This window comes from Fusarium tjaetaba, assembly GCF_013396195.1.
Source record: "Fusarium tjaetaba strain NRRL 66243 chromosome Unknown NRRL66243_c0000086, whole genome shotgun sequence".
Taxonomy (NCBI): Eukaryota; Fungi; Ascomycota; class Sordariomycetes; order Hypocreales; family Nectriaceae; genus Fusarium; species Fusarium tjaetaba.
In genome coordinates this window covers 1-13,155 of record NW_023501282.1, presented here as the reverse complement: position 1 = coordinate 13,155, position 13,155 = coordinate 1, and the positions used below count along the sequence as shown (strand labels likewise).

The window sequence follows — 13,155 nt, the reverse complement described above, 5'->3', positions numbered from 1 at the left end:
GGGCATTTGGAGGCTTGGCGGCGATACTGGACGGTTATGGCCATGGCAAATTATAGGGATAGACCTTTTGCCAAGGGGAGAGAACTCAACGCGGAATCGCTTTCGGTGACCTTTTGGGTCTTTTGCGCCGGGGCCAAATTGGTGTGTAGATCCAGGATAGGTAGGTAACCCAGAGTCTTGGAGGCTATCGTGAATACAAATAGCTGAGCGTGGCCCTGTCGATCATTTTTTGAGAGCAGGGCAGTTCAAGTGTTTCTCGACTCATCTTCATCATGAAGCTCCAATTCCTCGTCTCTTCCCTCATCAGCCCTCTGGCTGCGGCGTTGACCATTGCTGAGATCAATGGCAACAGCTATCTCTCTTCCTACGCTGGCAAGAATGTCACTGGTGTAGAGGGCCTTGTCACGGCTGTTGGCAGCTCTGGCTTTTTCCTGCGATCAACAAAGCCTGACCGTAGCTCTGCTACTTCTGAGGGACTGTACATCTTTGGAAAATCGGCTGTGAGCAGCGTCTCTGTGGGAGATGTCATCACCCTCGATGGTCTCGTTGAGGAGTACAGGCGAGTTTCGTCAAGTCAGGCATGAAGCATTGCTAACATCGTCAGGTCCAACAAAGACTATGTCTATCTCACTGAGATCTCTTCTCCCAGAAACATTGTTGTTAAGTCCTCTGACAACAAATTCAAGCCCAAGGTTATTGGCAAGGACACCGGTAACCCTCCTGGCAAGCAATTCTCCAAGCTTGATGACGGCAATGTTTTTGCTGTTCCCAACAACGAGTCTCTCATCTCGGTGTCCAACCCCAAGCTACAGCCTAACACATACGGTCTTGACTTTTGGGAGAGTCTTGTTGGTGAGCTTGTCACTGTCCCTAAGGCGTATGCTCTCAGCCGACCCAACAACTTTGGCGATTTCTGGGTCAGGGGCAACTGGAAGGTTTCTGGTCTGAACAAGCACGGTGGTCTTACCATGGTCGGCAACGGTATGTGAAACTTCTTTCTGAAGTGCTTCCTTGGCTAACAATCTAGATGCTAACCCCGAGGCCATCATCATCGGCTCGCCTCTCGATGGCACCAAGAACCCTGGTGACACTAAGCTCGGCGACTACGTTGGCGATATCACTGGCGTGGTCTCATACGCCTTTGGCTTCTATCGCATTCTTCCTCTGACTGCTACCAAGGTCAGCAAGCCTTCCAACGCCGAGCACCCTGCCGTCAGCTTCACCAGCAAGGGCTCTTGCAAGGGCATCACAGTTGCAGACTACAACACCGAGAACCTCAACCCTGCTTCTGCTCACTTGCCCCTTGTCATCAAGCAGATCGTTGAGAAGCTGCGAACTCCTGACCTGCTTTTCCTCCAGGAAGTTCAGGACAACAGCGGCGCTACCAATGATGGTGTCGTGTCCGCCAATCAGACTCTCGCTGCCTTGGCCGACGGTATTGAGGAGTCCAGCGGTGTTGTTTACGAATGGGCTGAGGTGGAGCCTGACAACAACGAGGATGGTGGTCAGCCCGGCGGTAACATTCGCCAAGCTTATCTCTACCGTCCTGATAGAGTTGAGCTCGTCAAGCCTAATCAAGGTGGACCTAACGACGTCAACGCCGTCGTCGATGGTCCCTCGCTCAAGTACAACCCTGGACGAATTGACCCTGCCAACCCTGCCTGGGATGACAGCCGCAAGCCTCTCGTAGCTGAGTGGAAGCCTGTCAAGGGTACAAAGAAGTCTTTCTTTACTGTCAACGTCCACTTTGGTAGCAAGGGTGGCTCGACTTCCCTGCATGGCGATGCTCGCACTCCTGTGAACAAGGGTGTCGAGAAACGCACCAAGCAATCCGAAATTACAGCTGTAAGTATGAAGACCATTATGCATAAAACCCAGCTGACAACTTGTAGAACTTTATTGCAGAGATCCTCAAGAAGGACAAAAAGGCCCACGTTATTGCCGCTGGTGACTTTAACGAATTTGCCGCTGTTACACCCCTTCAGACTTTCGTCCAGACATCCGGTCTTGTTGATGTTGATGAGGCTGCCAAGATCCCTGAGACAGAGCGATACACATATCTCTTTGACAGCAACTGCCAGGCTCTGGATCATATGTATATCAGCAAAGAGTTGCGCAGGAGCCTCAAGTATGAGCATCTGCATATCAACACCTGGCAGAATACGGCTGGTGAGGTCAGCGATCACGACCCTAGCGTTGCTATGTTTGATCTGTGTTAGATGAAATGATAAAGCATATGATTATGTAAATAGGCAGTTAGATCCGCTTGCATCATCCCTAAACATAGATTTTATCGAATGGGTACCATAGCCATGAGTTTTGACTAGTCCTCGCTACTGTCTTCGTCATCGTTTGATTCTTCCTCTCCTTCATCCTCCTCTTCATCACTATCATCATCTTGCCCAGGATCCGGCATCACAATGCTATTCAAAAATGAAACCTAAACCTATCAGCATGTTCAGCAATGAAGTTAACACACAACTTACATATCCAACCATGGGACGTATAATCTCGCTGATCTTTTCTTGCGCATCATCCTGGTAGAAGATATTGTCGTCTATCTGTGTTCCGACAGTAAAGTTCCTCAACTTGAGCAGCGCAATATCACGATGTTCTGCCGTAAAGCCTTTTGGCTTAGTTTTCAGCGCATTCTCTTTGTTCTTTTCTGCAAAAGCAAGTAGCGCCGCATTGGGATCGGATTTTTTGGCAGCTTTTGGTAAGAATATGCGCTTGAAAGCCTCGTCATTGAGTGCGCGGCGCCATCGATTTGGTCGTTCGTCAATGCTTGCGCGGAGTTTCTGCATTTGGTCGCCGCTGGGACACCATAATCCACCACCGATGAAAGACCTTTTAGGCTCGCAGTGGATATAGTAACAGGCGTACGGGCCTTTGCGACCAGTTCGAGACCAAGCAGCGGAGAAGTGAGGCTATAATTTTAGCTTTCCATACGATTTTTTGGTCAATTGGAGCTCGTACCTTGTATGGTGTAGGGTCTTTACTGAAGCGAATGTCTCTATGGATTCGAAAAATGACGTCTTTGATGGGAAGCTCAGGGATCGTTTCATCGGCTGCTATAACGGTTTCGGATGCGCACTCAACAAAGGAGTTCCAATCCTTCAAAGCGCGACGGTATTCTCCGTCATGCGCTAGACATGTCAGTAATGATTTGGCAGCAGGTGAAGGATGGCTTCTTACACTTCAGCCAAGGTCTCTGGTTATGGGCTTTGAGGTCTCGCAAGAATAACATGGTATTCTTGTGTAATTTGAAATCTTCATACTCTACACCATCTGTGTCTCTCAACTTCTCCAATGGAATGATGGTAACTTTGGGGGGCGCATCCTCGTCATCTTCATCATCTTCATCCTCTTCTTCTTCTGGCTCCTGCGCTAGCTCATCTTCATAGGGTTCCTCGGATTCTTCTTTTTTAGGCTGCTTCTTTGGAGGTCTTCCACGGTTCTTTGGTGGTGGCGCATCACTCTCTTCTGTATCCTCACTGCCTTCGAAGTATTGACTTTTAGTGGTGGAGACTCTCCTCGAGCTTCGCCGACTGCTGGTGATTTCCTCTGCGGGACGTTTTCGAGGTGGCATATTGCAAAGGCGGTGATTCTGGCAATAAAAGAGTTGAATGGCAGACAGTCCCACTAATGGTGTCAATAGATATTCTTGAGTAAAGAAAGGAAGGTCATGTCGTCATTCTCATTGTCGCGCCTGCCGACGCGAGTCGAGACGCGGGTTCACGTGAGTAAATGGAAGAGTCACGTGTCAATAGTAGAATGCGTCCGTCTGGTGGACTCGTTTTTGAACATGTCAATGACCGACGGGAGCAACCACGGTTGAAGCACAGATAGATTTTTGTGTCTCTGCCAATAAAAGTATAAAAGTCATTCGAAACTTCAAACAAGCAATTTTTCAATTGAGACATTATATCGTCTTCGTTTTCGGCATAATGCATGACCTCTGCTGTTATATCATATAAGGCATATCTGATCGAGTTTCCTAGAACCAAATGACACGCCATCTCAACGACAAGTTTGGCTTCTCTTATATCCAGGCTCTGCTTCCTGTCGCCAGTGTCTCCATATCACTCAATCTGCCCCTGGTCCCCAGACCGCCCCAAGTCGGTCCTTGCATGCAAACAGTTTCTCCAGAAAGCTGATATCTCCAAGTTTCTCAATAAGCCACGTGTCGGTATCCCTCTGGTAGTCCTGTTCCTCTGGTTTGGCAGTCATTTCGATCAGGATCGCACATATGCGGGCTGAGGCCTTGAGGCGCTCCCAGCACTGGCTCTCCATGGCAACCTCTTCCTCTGGTAGATAAATGATCTTGCCGACCTTGAAGAGCCTCCTAGACCACAGGCAATCAAACAATCCCTTCTTCGTTTCATCTGTAAGCTTTTCCTCGTACTTCTTCCAGGCTTCGACGGGGATAAGAGACCTCTCTTGCTCCGTCTGGGCAATTGCTATACTTAGACGCTTCAGTGCCCTTTCATGCTGTTCAGATGTTGGCTCCTGGTGCATGTGACCTAGCATCTCGAGCAGCTTTGGTTTGAAATCTTTCCACTGTTGCTCTTCGATGCCCTTCACGGCTGCGACAACTTCGAGAATATCCGACCTGCAATATGCAGGTAAAGTCTCGGTGTCGGCATCGTTCATGTGCGTATCTTCTCGATCTTGTGAGCGCCTCTCGGGAGCAGATTCATGGTGTTTTTGCCCCTCAGCTGTGCTATGCTCCCCGTTCATCTCTTCTCCTCTGTCTTGAGACGAGGTAACGCCAGAATCAATCTCCATAGGGCCCAGCACACTGCCGCCGTTATCGTTGACCGTATCCTCAGGACTGGGAAACTGGGTGGGAGTATTATCTTTCGACTGATGTGCAGTGCTGAAAACTGCAGGTTCGGAGACGCCGCCTTTGCTCTTGCTTGTGTTAAGCTTGATCCGTTTTCTTGGGCTGTCATCAGCTGTTGACAGAGTCTTGTTCGCAGCCTCTGCCTCGAGGCGTTTCTGGGTGTTGTTCATGGGGCTTTCCGGCGGAGTGGCATTGGATCTCTTTCTATTGGATTTCTTCTTTTTGCGATTTCGGGTCTTCTGTTCACTGAAGACAGTGCCGATGATCTCAATAAACTCCTCGGCAGTGGTTGCGGCATCCAGCTGAGGGCGCTTCTCAGTAATATCGTGGTTCGGTGGGAAGAAGTCAACGTGCGTCTCGGGTTCAGTTCCATCAGTGAACTTGGTTTTATATTTCGCTCGGGTTCTGGCGGCAGTCAAACCTTGGCCGCTGGCAATTGCGATGGATTCGATGAAGTCGATGAGGCTGCTACGCAGGTGTACAAACTCAGCGTTCGCGTCACGGCCCTTCGCGCCAGCCTCGGAGAAAAGATCTTCTAGCGACTTCATGAAGTCGTTACCTGGGATCGCCATCATCAGGATTGTATATGGTAAGTTATCAAAATGATTCTTAGGAGATCCCTTCGAAGCCGTGTTTGTGTGGTGTTTGATTCAATGATTCAATACAAAACAAGGTTACAGTTGTGCGGAAGAAAAACAAATGCATCAAGAATGCGTTATCGAGAAAAGGCAGCAATAGAGAAACACTGTCAATACAATCATGCGTCGTTTTGCTATTGTTAACGTGCCTGGCACTGCCCTGTTCGTCCAGTGACACCGTGGACCCTTCACAAGCACAGCAGCACGTAACAGAAACTCATATCTGCAAAGATATAATCGGTGAATAAGGTAAATAAAATCGTAAGACTTGATGCGCGAATCCTTCATAAACACAATGTGCTCTGGCGATGTTAGATCCTCTCATGTTTAATACACCATGATCACTCCAGGGATAATTAAGGTTCTTCACCAAAAGTTTTGGCCAATATGTGATTCACTACTCCGTAAGTAGATACCTAGGCGTATCAATATGAGCACTGCCTACTTAGCTAAGAATTTTGGCTATGATACTCAGTGCTGAGGTCAAAGGCTCCCTCAATTCTTCAACAAAGCCCTATGGGGTACTGTCTCATTACGGATAAGCCAGGAGACCTATAAACGACAAAGGGAAGAGTCATGGTAAAGGCCAAGCCAAACATCATACTACTTGTAGGCTAGATCGAAAGTGAAGAGACCCTTCAAGGGCCATTTAGCTTTACACCGTGTCGCCCTTTGACCCGCCAAAGGTTGTATTGATAAACCTGTCATTCACTGGGATTCATTCAGCATGGATGAACTAGGCGCACACGATTGTTACTCAACACAGACAGGACTTGAGGTTGGCTGAAAATCATGATATTGCGCTATCTACTTTACATCCTGCGCATCCCAGCTCCAACCAAACACCGAAATAAGGAGTTCATTTATGTTCTTTTCCCAAATGTCAGTCTATGCATTTAAAGCTCATCATGGATGTTGTCATCCTGCTCGGCACCAGCGCCACCGGCGCCCTGGTACATCTTGGAGGTGATAGGGTAAGCGACGTTGGAAAGCTTCTCCTTCTGTTCCTCGAAGTCCTCAGCGGTAGCGTCAGCACCGTGCTCATCGAGCCACTCGTTGGTCTCCTTAACAGCCTCGAGGATCTGTAAAAGTTAGTATATGCATTTCTAGTGTGAGCAGTGGAAGAACTTACAGTCTCCTTGTCCTCCTCCTCAATCTTGCCACCGAGACCCTCCTCGTCGTTGACCTGGTTCTTGAGGGAGAAAGCGTAGTTCTCAAGGCCGTTTCGGGCCTCAATACGCTCACGGGTAGCCTTGTCCTCCTCGGCGTACTTCTCAGCCTCAGCGACCATGCGCTCGATCTCCTCAGGGGTAAGGCGTCCCTTGTCGTTGGTGATAGTGATGGACTCCTGCTTGCCGGTGCCCTTATCGTGGGCAGAGACCTTGAGGATACCGTTGGCGTCGAGCTCGAAAGAGACCTCGATCTGAGGCACGCCGCGAGGAGCAGGAGGAATACCGGTAAGCTCGAACTTGCCGAGGATGTTGTTATCCTTGGTAAGAGATCGCTCACCCTCAAAGACTTGGATCAAGACCACGGGCTGGTTATCAGCAGCGGTAGAGAAGATTTGGCTCTTGCGGGTAGGGATAGCGGTGTTACGGGGAATCAGCTTAGTCATGACTCCACCGGTGGTCTCGATACCAAGGGTCAAGGGGTTAACATCCATGAGGACAACACCAGAAGTACCCTCCTCACCGGAAAGGACTCCGGCCTGGACAGCAGCACCGAATGCAACAGCCTCATCGGGGTTGATGCCCTTGGAAGCCTTCTTGTTGAAGAAGTCCTCAATGAGTTGCTGAACCTTGGGGATACGGGTAGAACCACCGACGAGAACGATGTCGTCAACGTCAGACTTCTTGAGCTTGGCGTCCTTGAGAACCTGCTCAACAGGCTTCATGGTCTTCTTGAAGAGGTCAATGTTGAGCTCCTCGAACTTGGCCTGGGTAAGGGTCTCGGAGAAGTCCTTGCCGTTGTGGAAAGCCTCGATCTCAATGCGGGTGCTCTTCTGAGAAGACAGAGTACGCTTGGCCTTCTCGGCCTCACGCTTGAGCTTACCCATGGCCTTGAGGTCCTTGGTAATATCGACGTTGTTCTTCTGGTTGTACTGCTTGGCGAAGTAGTTGATGACTCGCTGATCGAAATCCTCACCACCAAGATGAGTGTCACCAGCGGTAGCCAGGACCTCGAAGATACCGTCATCAATGGAGAGAAGGGAGACATCGAAGGTACCACCACCGAGATCGTAGACGATGATCTGTCGCTCACCGTCGGTCTTGTCAAGACCGTAGGCGATAGCGGCGGCGGTGGGCTCGTTGACGATTCGGAGAACGTTGAGACCGGCAATGATACCGGCATCCTTGGTGGCCTGTCGCTGGTTGTCCTGCGGAGAGTTAGCCGGCTGGTCAGCTCGAAAGAGGAGAAAGTCAAAACTTACGTTGAAGTAGGCAGGGACGGTAACGACGGCGTGGGTGACCTTCTTACCGAGGTAGCCCTCAGCGACCTCCTTCATCTTGCCAAGAACCATAGCAGAGATCTCCTCGGGAGTGAACTGCTTCTTAGCGCCATCAACCTCGACCTGGACGACGGGACGGTCATCACGGTTGACGACCTTGAAGGGGAAGTGCTTGATATCACCCTGGAGGGTCTTCTCGGAGTACTTGCGGCCAATGAGGCGCCTAAATAGTTAGCATTGTGCCGTGCAATCAGAGGAGTTCATGTGTGCATACTTGATATCGTAGATGGTGTTCGTGGGGTTGGCGGCGGCCTGGTTCTTGGCGGCGTCTCCAACCAGACGCTCGTCCTCGGTGAAGGCGACGTAAGAGGGAGTGATTCGGTTACCCTGATCGTTGACGAGAATTTCGACCTTGCCCTTCTGCATCACACCGACACAGCTGTATGTGGTTCCAAGATCCTGAGCTAGTTAGCGGGGTTATCATGAGTGGGCGAGAAGCGGTAAACGTACAATACCGATGACGGTGCCGTAGTTATCGACCTCGTCGGCCTGAACAGTCTGGACAAAGGCCAGAGGAGAGAAGAGGAGGGCGATCCAACAAAGGAGTCCCAGGCCAAGGGCCATCGAGCTCCTTGAACGAGCCATGATGAGCTCTCTGTAGTTGCTCTGCTTTCGAAAGCGCAACAAGACTCTGAAAAGGAAAATGAGAAGAAAAGTGATCAATCAATTGTAAAGCAGAGGCTTCTGAGTCTCGAGCCTTGCACACAAATTGTTTGGAATGGAGGAGAGAGGGGGTATCTTTGAATGGTTAAAGGAAGAAAAGGAAAGCCCGACAACTTTATTAAGTAAGGTGCCTGTCTACCAAAAAAACAACTGTCCACTATCAACGAAAAGGCCAGATTTACAGGATACTTTGCCATGGAACCAACTTTCCCCACACGTGACAGGGGTCCCAAAGGTTTACACTGTGCAAGCCGCCATTTCAGAGTTCTCTTGAACAAGTTTATTGGAGGGTTTTAGGGCAAGGCTGTTGACCCTGGCACCTTAAACACCGAGCGCCTCAATCTACAGGGACAGTGTGTCATTGCTGGCCTCTGCCTAAGACGCCACTTGTGTATCACTATTCTAGCATTGAAGTTATTTGCAAAGAAGGTGTTGGAACAAAGTATTGCGTGTGTTTTCTATGGGTTTCTAACGCATCGTGAGTCATGCGAGTCCTCTGCCTGGTTTAATTCTACCGAATGTGACAAAGATTGAGGTGAACCTTGTAGGCTGAGATGCTTCCTTTGCTCGAAAGTACAGTTGGCTTCTTTACTTTGCTTCGAGAATATTCTTAGCAGAACCTGGTCCTAGTTCGGAGCCTTGCTCCGAAGGTGTCCTTTTGGATGAGTGTGACAATGACAGAGGATCCTCATATCCCTTAATATCGTCAATCGCTAACGCAGGCACCATCGACGAGCTATCAAGAAGTAAGTAGGTACATGATAGTTATCCGCATCAATAGTATCGCCCGAGTGGTTGTACTGTACGTGTTCGACCACGTTGTAACTTTTTCCCCAAGTGAATGATTCCTTGAGCTATGATTGGGTGAGTCAAAGTTACCCCGCCACCCTAGACAGCCATGAACCATCATCATCATGAATGGACTCTCTCATGATCCCTTTGGATTTCACGATGCTCTTCTCCCTTTTCTAACTTTAGGCTATTTTTTATGCTCTTAGGATAATTCACACGAAAGGAACACATCTACTCAGATTGATATTTATCCTTTTTAGTATTTCTAACACGAGGCCTGATGTAATCTTATAGACTTTGTATCAGTAATTCTGATCATAAAAGCTTCAGACTCAAAGGTATCAATAGGATTCGCTACATCCCTCACTTGTCTTCCCAAATGGCCATTTAAAGAAAAAGAAATAAAAAATAGCAATCAGTGGCCAAGCAAAGGGGCCACCAAGGAAGGCCAAGAGGGAGACAAAACGGAGAGTGATAATGAGGAAACAGCTTTGCCTACGTCTCTAATGGCAGCACTACTGAATACAAACTACAGATACGACAGACACCCAATGATATATAGAGCACCACTTGTTCAATTGCAACGTCTGCAGAATGGCATGGGCATTTTTCAAGGCATTACGCACGATATTTGCTTGGCCATCCATTCAAGAGTGGTAGTTCTAGGTGTTTCTGTCTCCACAAGCTCCCTTCATGGCGACATGTCTCACGCCGGCGAAGTGATGCACTTGTTAACAGACACACTCAAGTTAGAGCCTATGTCGATTAGAAGATACGATTTACGGTGGCGTAACCAGGCTCGCTGCCTCTTACAGATGGGCAATCCCATCAATAGGCGATACACAAGGAGCTGGTGGGCCCAATTAGTTAAACAATGACAGCTATCACTATTTACAGCTTGTTGGAGCTCGGAGTTTGGGAATCATATTCGAAGTAAACAGGACTGGAGTCCCTGGGCTACTGCTCCTCAAAGTAATCTCTCGCGTTTCATTTCAGGGCTCTTTCAGTTGAGCCTGCAGCGCAGTTGTTCTCATCCTGGAGCTCGAGCTCGTCTTGATACTTCTTCGGAGCGGATGGGAATAAGAGAGGTTCACTTGACAGACTGCGCCATGTCAAATTCATAGTCTGAAGTATATTTCGTCTTCTATGAGAAGCCCATTCAGGATCTGGTCGAGCACGAGCTCCGAGAGTAAGGTTAGATATGAGCCATACAGCTCCCCTGCAATCACTTGATTGATACGACTCGTTATTAGTCTATTAGTATCACCAGATTCGTCTAAACAGGTCCACTATATTTAGGACCATGCTGTAACAGAATCGCGCCCTGCTACAAGAATCTTAAAAAGCTATCCTATAACACAGCTGTTAACAGGAGGATTTCTGATGCTTGTCGTGAAAGCCCCGGAATATACATTGAGTGTGGAACAATGACAGGCTCTTCATCTGTAGTCTGGCATAAGATTAAGTAAATGTAAGTAAATGTAGGTCAACCTAGATTAGGATAGGGAAAGTGAGGTGAAATTAGGTAAATGTAAACAAACTTGGGCATGACTAAATCAACTCAAGGAGTTCAATAGGTGGCTATAACCCTAGTGGAGAGAGGTCATGGATTTGCTCTTATCACATTGCCCGAAGCCTTACATGATATGAACACTGTCGAGGGGCCACTGGGATTGATGGCAAAGGAGGAGGTATTTAAGGGGCTAGCTAGGTATACAAAGGTGAGCCCGTGGGTATGACTGTGATTCATCAGTTAGCAGTTTTATAAGCATTTGAAATTGCCAATTCTCTATAACTTGTAACATGAATGTGCTGAGTGTATCATGAAATAACCAAGAGAGCTGGAAATGATAACATGCAAGAAATACGTGGCTCTCAGTAAAACTGTGTAGTGTTTCTCTTACGATAATCGATAATTTCACCAACTTACTGAAGTGTAGGATATGCACTAGAAGAGTTGTTGATCTCAGTAGCCCGGGTTGTTGATAATCTGAGTGTCTCGATCAACCAGCAAGTTGAAACCATCTCCCTCAATGGCTGGCAGCAACCCAGGTGGACTCGCAACAGTGCCAAAAGGTCATAAAATAGGTGCCAAAAGGAAAACCAGATATTGAGTGACCTCATTTCGACGTGTTTGTGTTTAGAAAGTTTAAGCTACAGATATAAGTCTTGTTACTCCTCGCTTGTACATGGAACAATATGCAATATCAAATACAATCTACATCAACTTCTTTCCCAACTCATCAGGAATTCTATAAATTTCCCCAGTCTTGTCATCCTGAAGCCAATGTTGTTCTGGAAGAACCGTTGGATTGGGATCTTTAATCGGCTGGATCAAGGTTCGATGCTCATGGTAGTGGATGGACCGCGTACGCTTGGGTTCGTAAATTGTATGAACATGAGGCCTAATATGCTCATGAACAACCGGGTCTTGATTGTGAACCGTTCTGTCAAAGTCAAGGCTGTTCTGGAGGTGAAAGTTGGCCTCGCCGTTGGGGCCAGCGCGGACTTCCTCGTTGATCCGGTCAAACTCGGCGTCTCTAGGGTGAATAGCCTCCAGGTTCTGGCGAATATTGGCTTCTTGACTTGAGTTTGACTCGAGGTTAACGTCTGATTCTTGTGATAAGGGCTTGATATGAGTCGCCGCGTGTTTGGACCCTTCTTCACCAATTGCCAATTGCGAGAGTTTTACTTGCGTAGGATTGCTGTCTTCAACAAGGTCGAACGGAGTTAAAGGGTCGATATCTATCTCCGGAAGTGTTGATTCATTCGGAGAAACGGTCAGCCGAGACAACCTCATCTCATGGTCATCTGTATTCTCTGGTTGGGTTGGCCTCACTCTCTGGTATGTAGTGTCCTGGGAGTGTTTTGGCTCTGTCGAGTACCGCTGGATTTTACGATAAGATGCATCTCCAGCAGTTTCATCCCCACTCCAGGCAGTGGCATCTTCCGGCTCTAGACTGGGGCGAGGCCGTTCTAGTCTAGGCGTTCTAGGCGTTGGATCTGCTCTCAACGGTTGAATTGCCGGATGAGCTAGAAAGTCGCCTGTGTTCTGGGCCTCAACCGTATGCTGTGCCTGTGAAGCTTCAGTGCCGTTATGCCTTTCAGTCTTTGAACTCCTGCTCAATAGACTCAGAGATTTCCGATGTCGAGGCTGAGAGTTCCTACTCGACTCAGTCAAGCTGTTCCTGTTACTTGCTGAGTGCGAGTCTGAACCCTCGGAAGTGTCAGCTCGATGGAAAAGACGTGATGCCCTCTTCTTGATGGCATTTTTGAGACGGCCCGCCATGAGACCGGCGCGTTAATTGGACGTGTCCAACAACAACGGGATAAGAGATAAAAGTGACAGAAACAGTAACAAGGGTTGGAGAAGTCTGAAGTGTATTAGTGATATTACGCATTACTTACAAGCGTGGCCTCTACGGGCTGTGATCAAATGTGACTGCTGTGATATGATTCGATTCAGAGACACCACATTTCATCATTAAGGATACGAAGAATCGTGGTTACAGCATCTTTACATCACATCACCTTATTTCGCCATAGACCGAATCGCGAAGTCGGCGGGGATCGACGGACAGGATCTGGTGGAAGTTTGCGTGTGTGAGGGCGAGGTGAGGTACGATGACGCTGTCTATCTGCAGATTGGCAATGCTAAGCTTCACTAGCGCGCTGTAGGCTCGATCTTGTCTAGCTTGTCTAGCTTG

The 13,155-nt window shown here is 48.3% G+C and overlaps 5 protein-coding genes across 5 annotated transcripts; 1 reads left to right on the top strand and 4 right to left on the bottom strand.

Annotated features, from left to right (window-relative positions):
• Positions 1–272: 272 nt before the first annotated feature.
• FTJAE_4404 (endonuclease exonuclease phosphatase family) lies at positions 273–2,219 on the top strand (the record flags this gene model as incomplete). The annotated part of the gene is made up of 4 exons (XM_037350805.1): positions 273–553; positions 605–981; positions 1,028–1,845; positions 1,893–2,219. 4 exons carry the CDS (start codon positions 273–275, stop codon positions 2,217–2,219), a joined length of 1,803 nt encoding a protein of 600 aa, XP_037208369.1.
• Positions 2,220–2,323: 104 nt separating this feature from the next.
• FTJAE_4403 (uncharacterized protein) lies at positions 2,324–3,589 on the bottom strand (the record flags this gene model as incomplete). Its single annotated transcript, XM_037350804.1, has 4 exons — positions 2,324–2,440; positions 2,487–2,927; positions 2,977–3,146; positions 3,196–3,589. 4 exons carry the CDS (start codon positions 3,587–3,589, stop codon positions 2,324–2,326), a joined length of 1,122 nt encoding a protein of 373 aa, XP_037208368.1.
• A 497-nt stretch (positions 3,590–4,086) lies between these two features.
• On the bottom strand, positions 4,087–5,421 carry FTJAE_4402 (uncharacterized protein; the record flags this gene model as incomplete). The annotated part of the gene is made up of 1 exon (XM_037350803.1): positions 4,087–5,421. The coding sequence occupies one exon, from the start codon at positions 5,419–5,421 to the stop codon at positions 4,087–4,089; it is 1,335 nt and encodes a 444-aa protein (XP_037208367.1).
• A 959-nt stretch (positions 5,422–6,380) lies between these two features.
• On the bottom strand, positions 6,381–8,578 carry FTJAE_4401 (glucose-regulated 78 of hsp70 family; the record flags this gene model as incomplete). Its single annotated transcript, XM_037350802.1, has 5 exons — positions 6,381–6,566; positions 6,617–7,861; positions 7,916–8,156; positions 8,208–8,392; positions 8,444–8,578. The coding sequence occupies 5 exons, from the start codon at positions 8,576–8,578 to the stop codon at positions 6,381–6,383; spliced, it is 1,992 nt and encodes a 663-aa protein (XP_037208366.1).
• A 3,088-nt stretch (positions 8,579–11,666) lies between these two features.
• Positions 11,667–12,737, bottom strand: FTJAE_4400 (uncharacterized protein; the record flags this gene model as incomplete). Its single annotated transcript, XM_037350801.1, has 1 exon — positions 11,667–12,737. One exon carries the CDS (start codon positions 12,735–12,737, stop codon positions 11,667–11,669), a length of 1,071 nt encoding a protein of 356 aa, XP_037208365.1.
• Between the last annotated feature and the right edge of the window lie 418 nt (positions 12,738–13,155).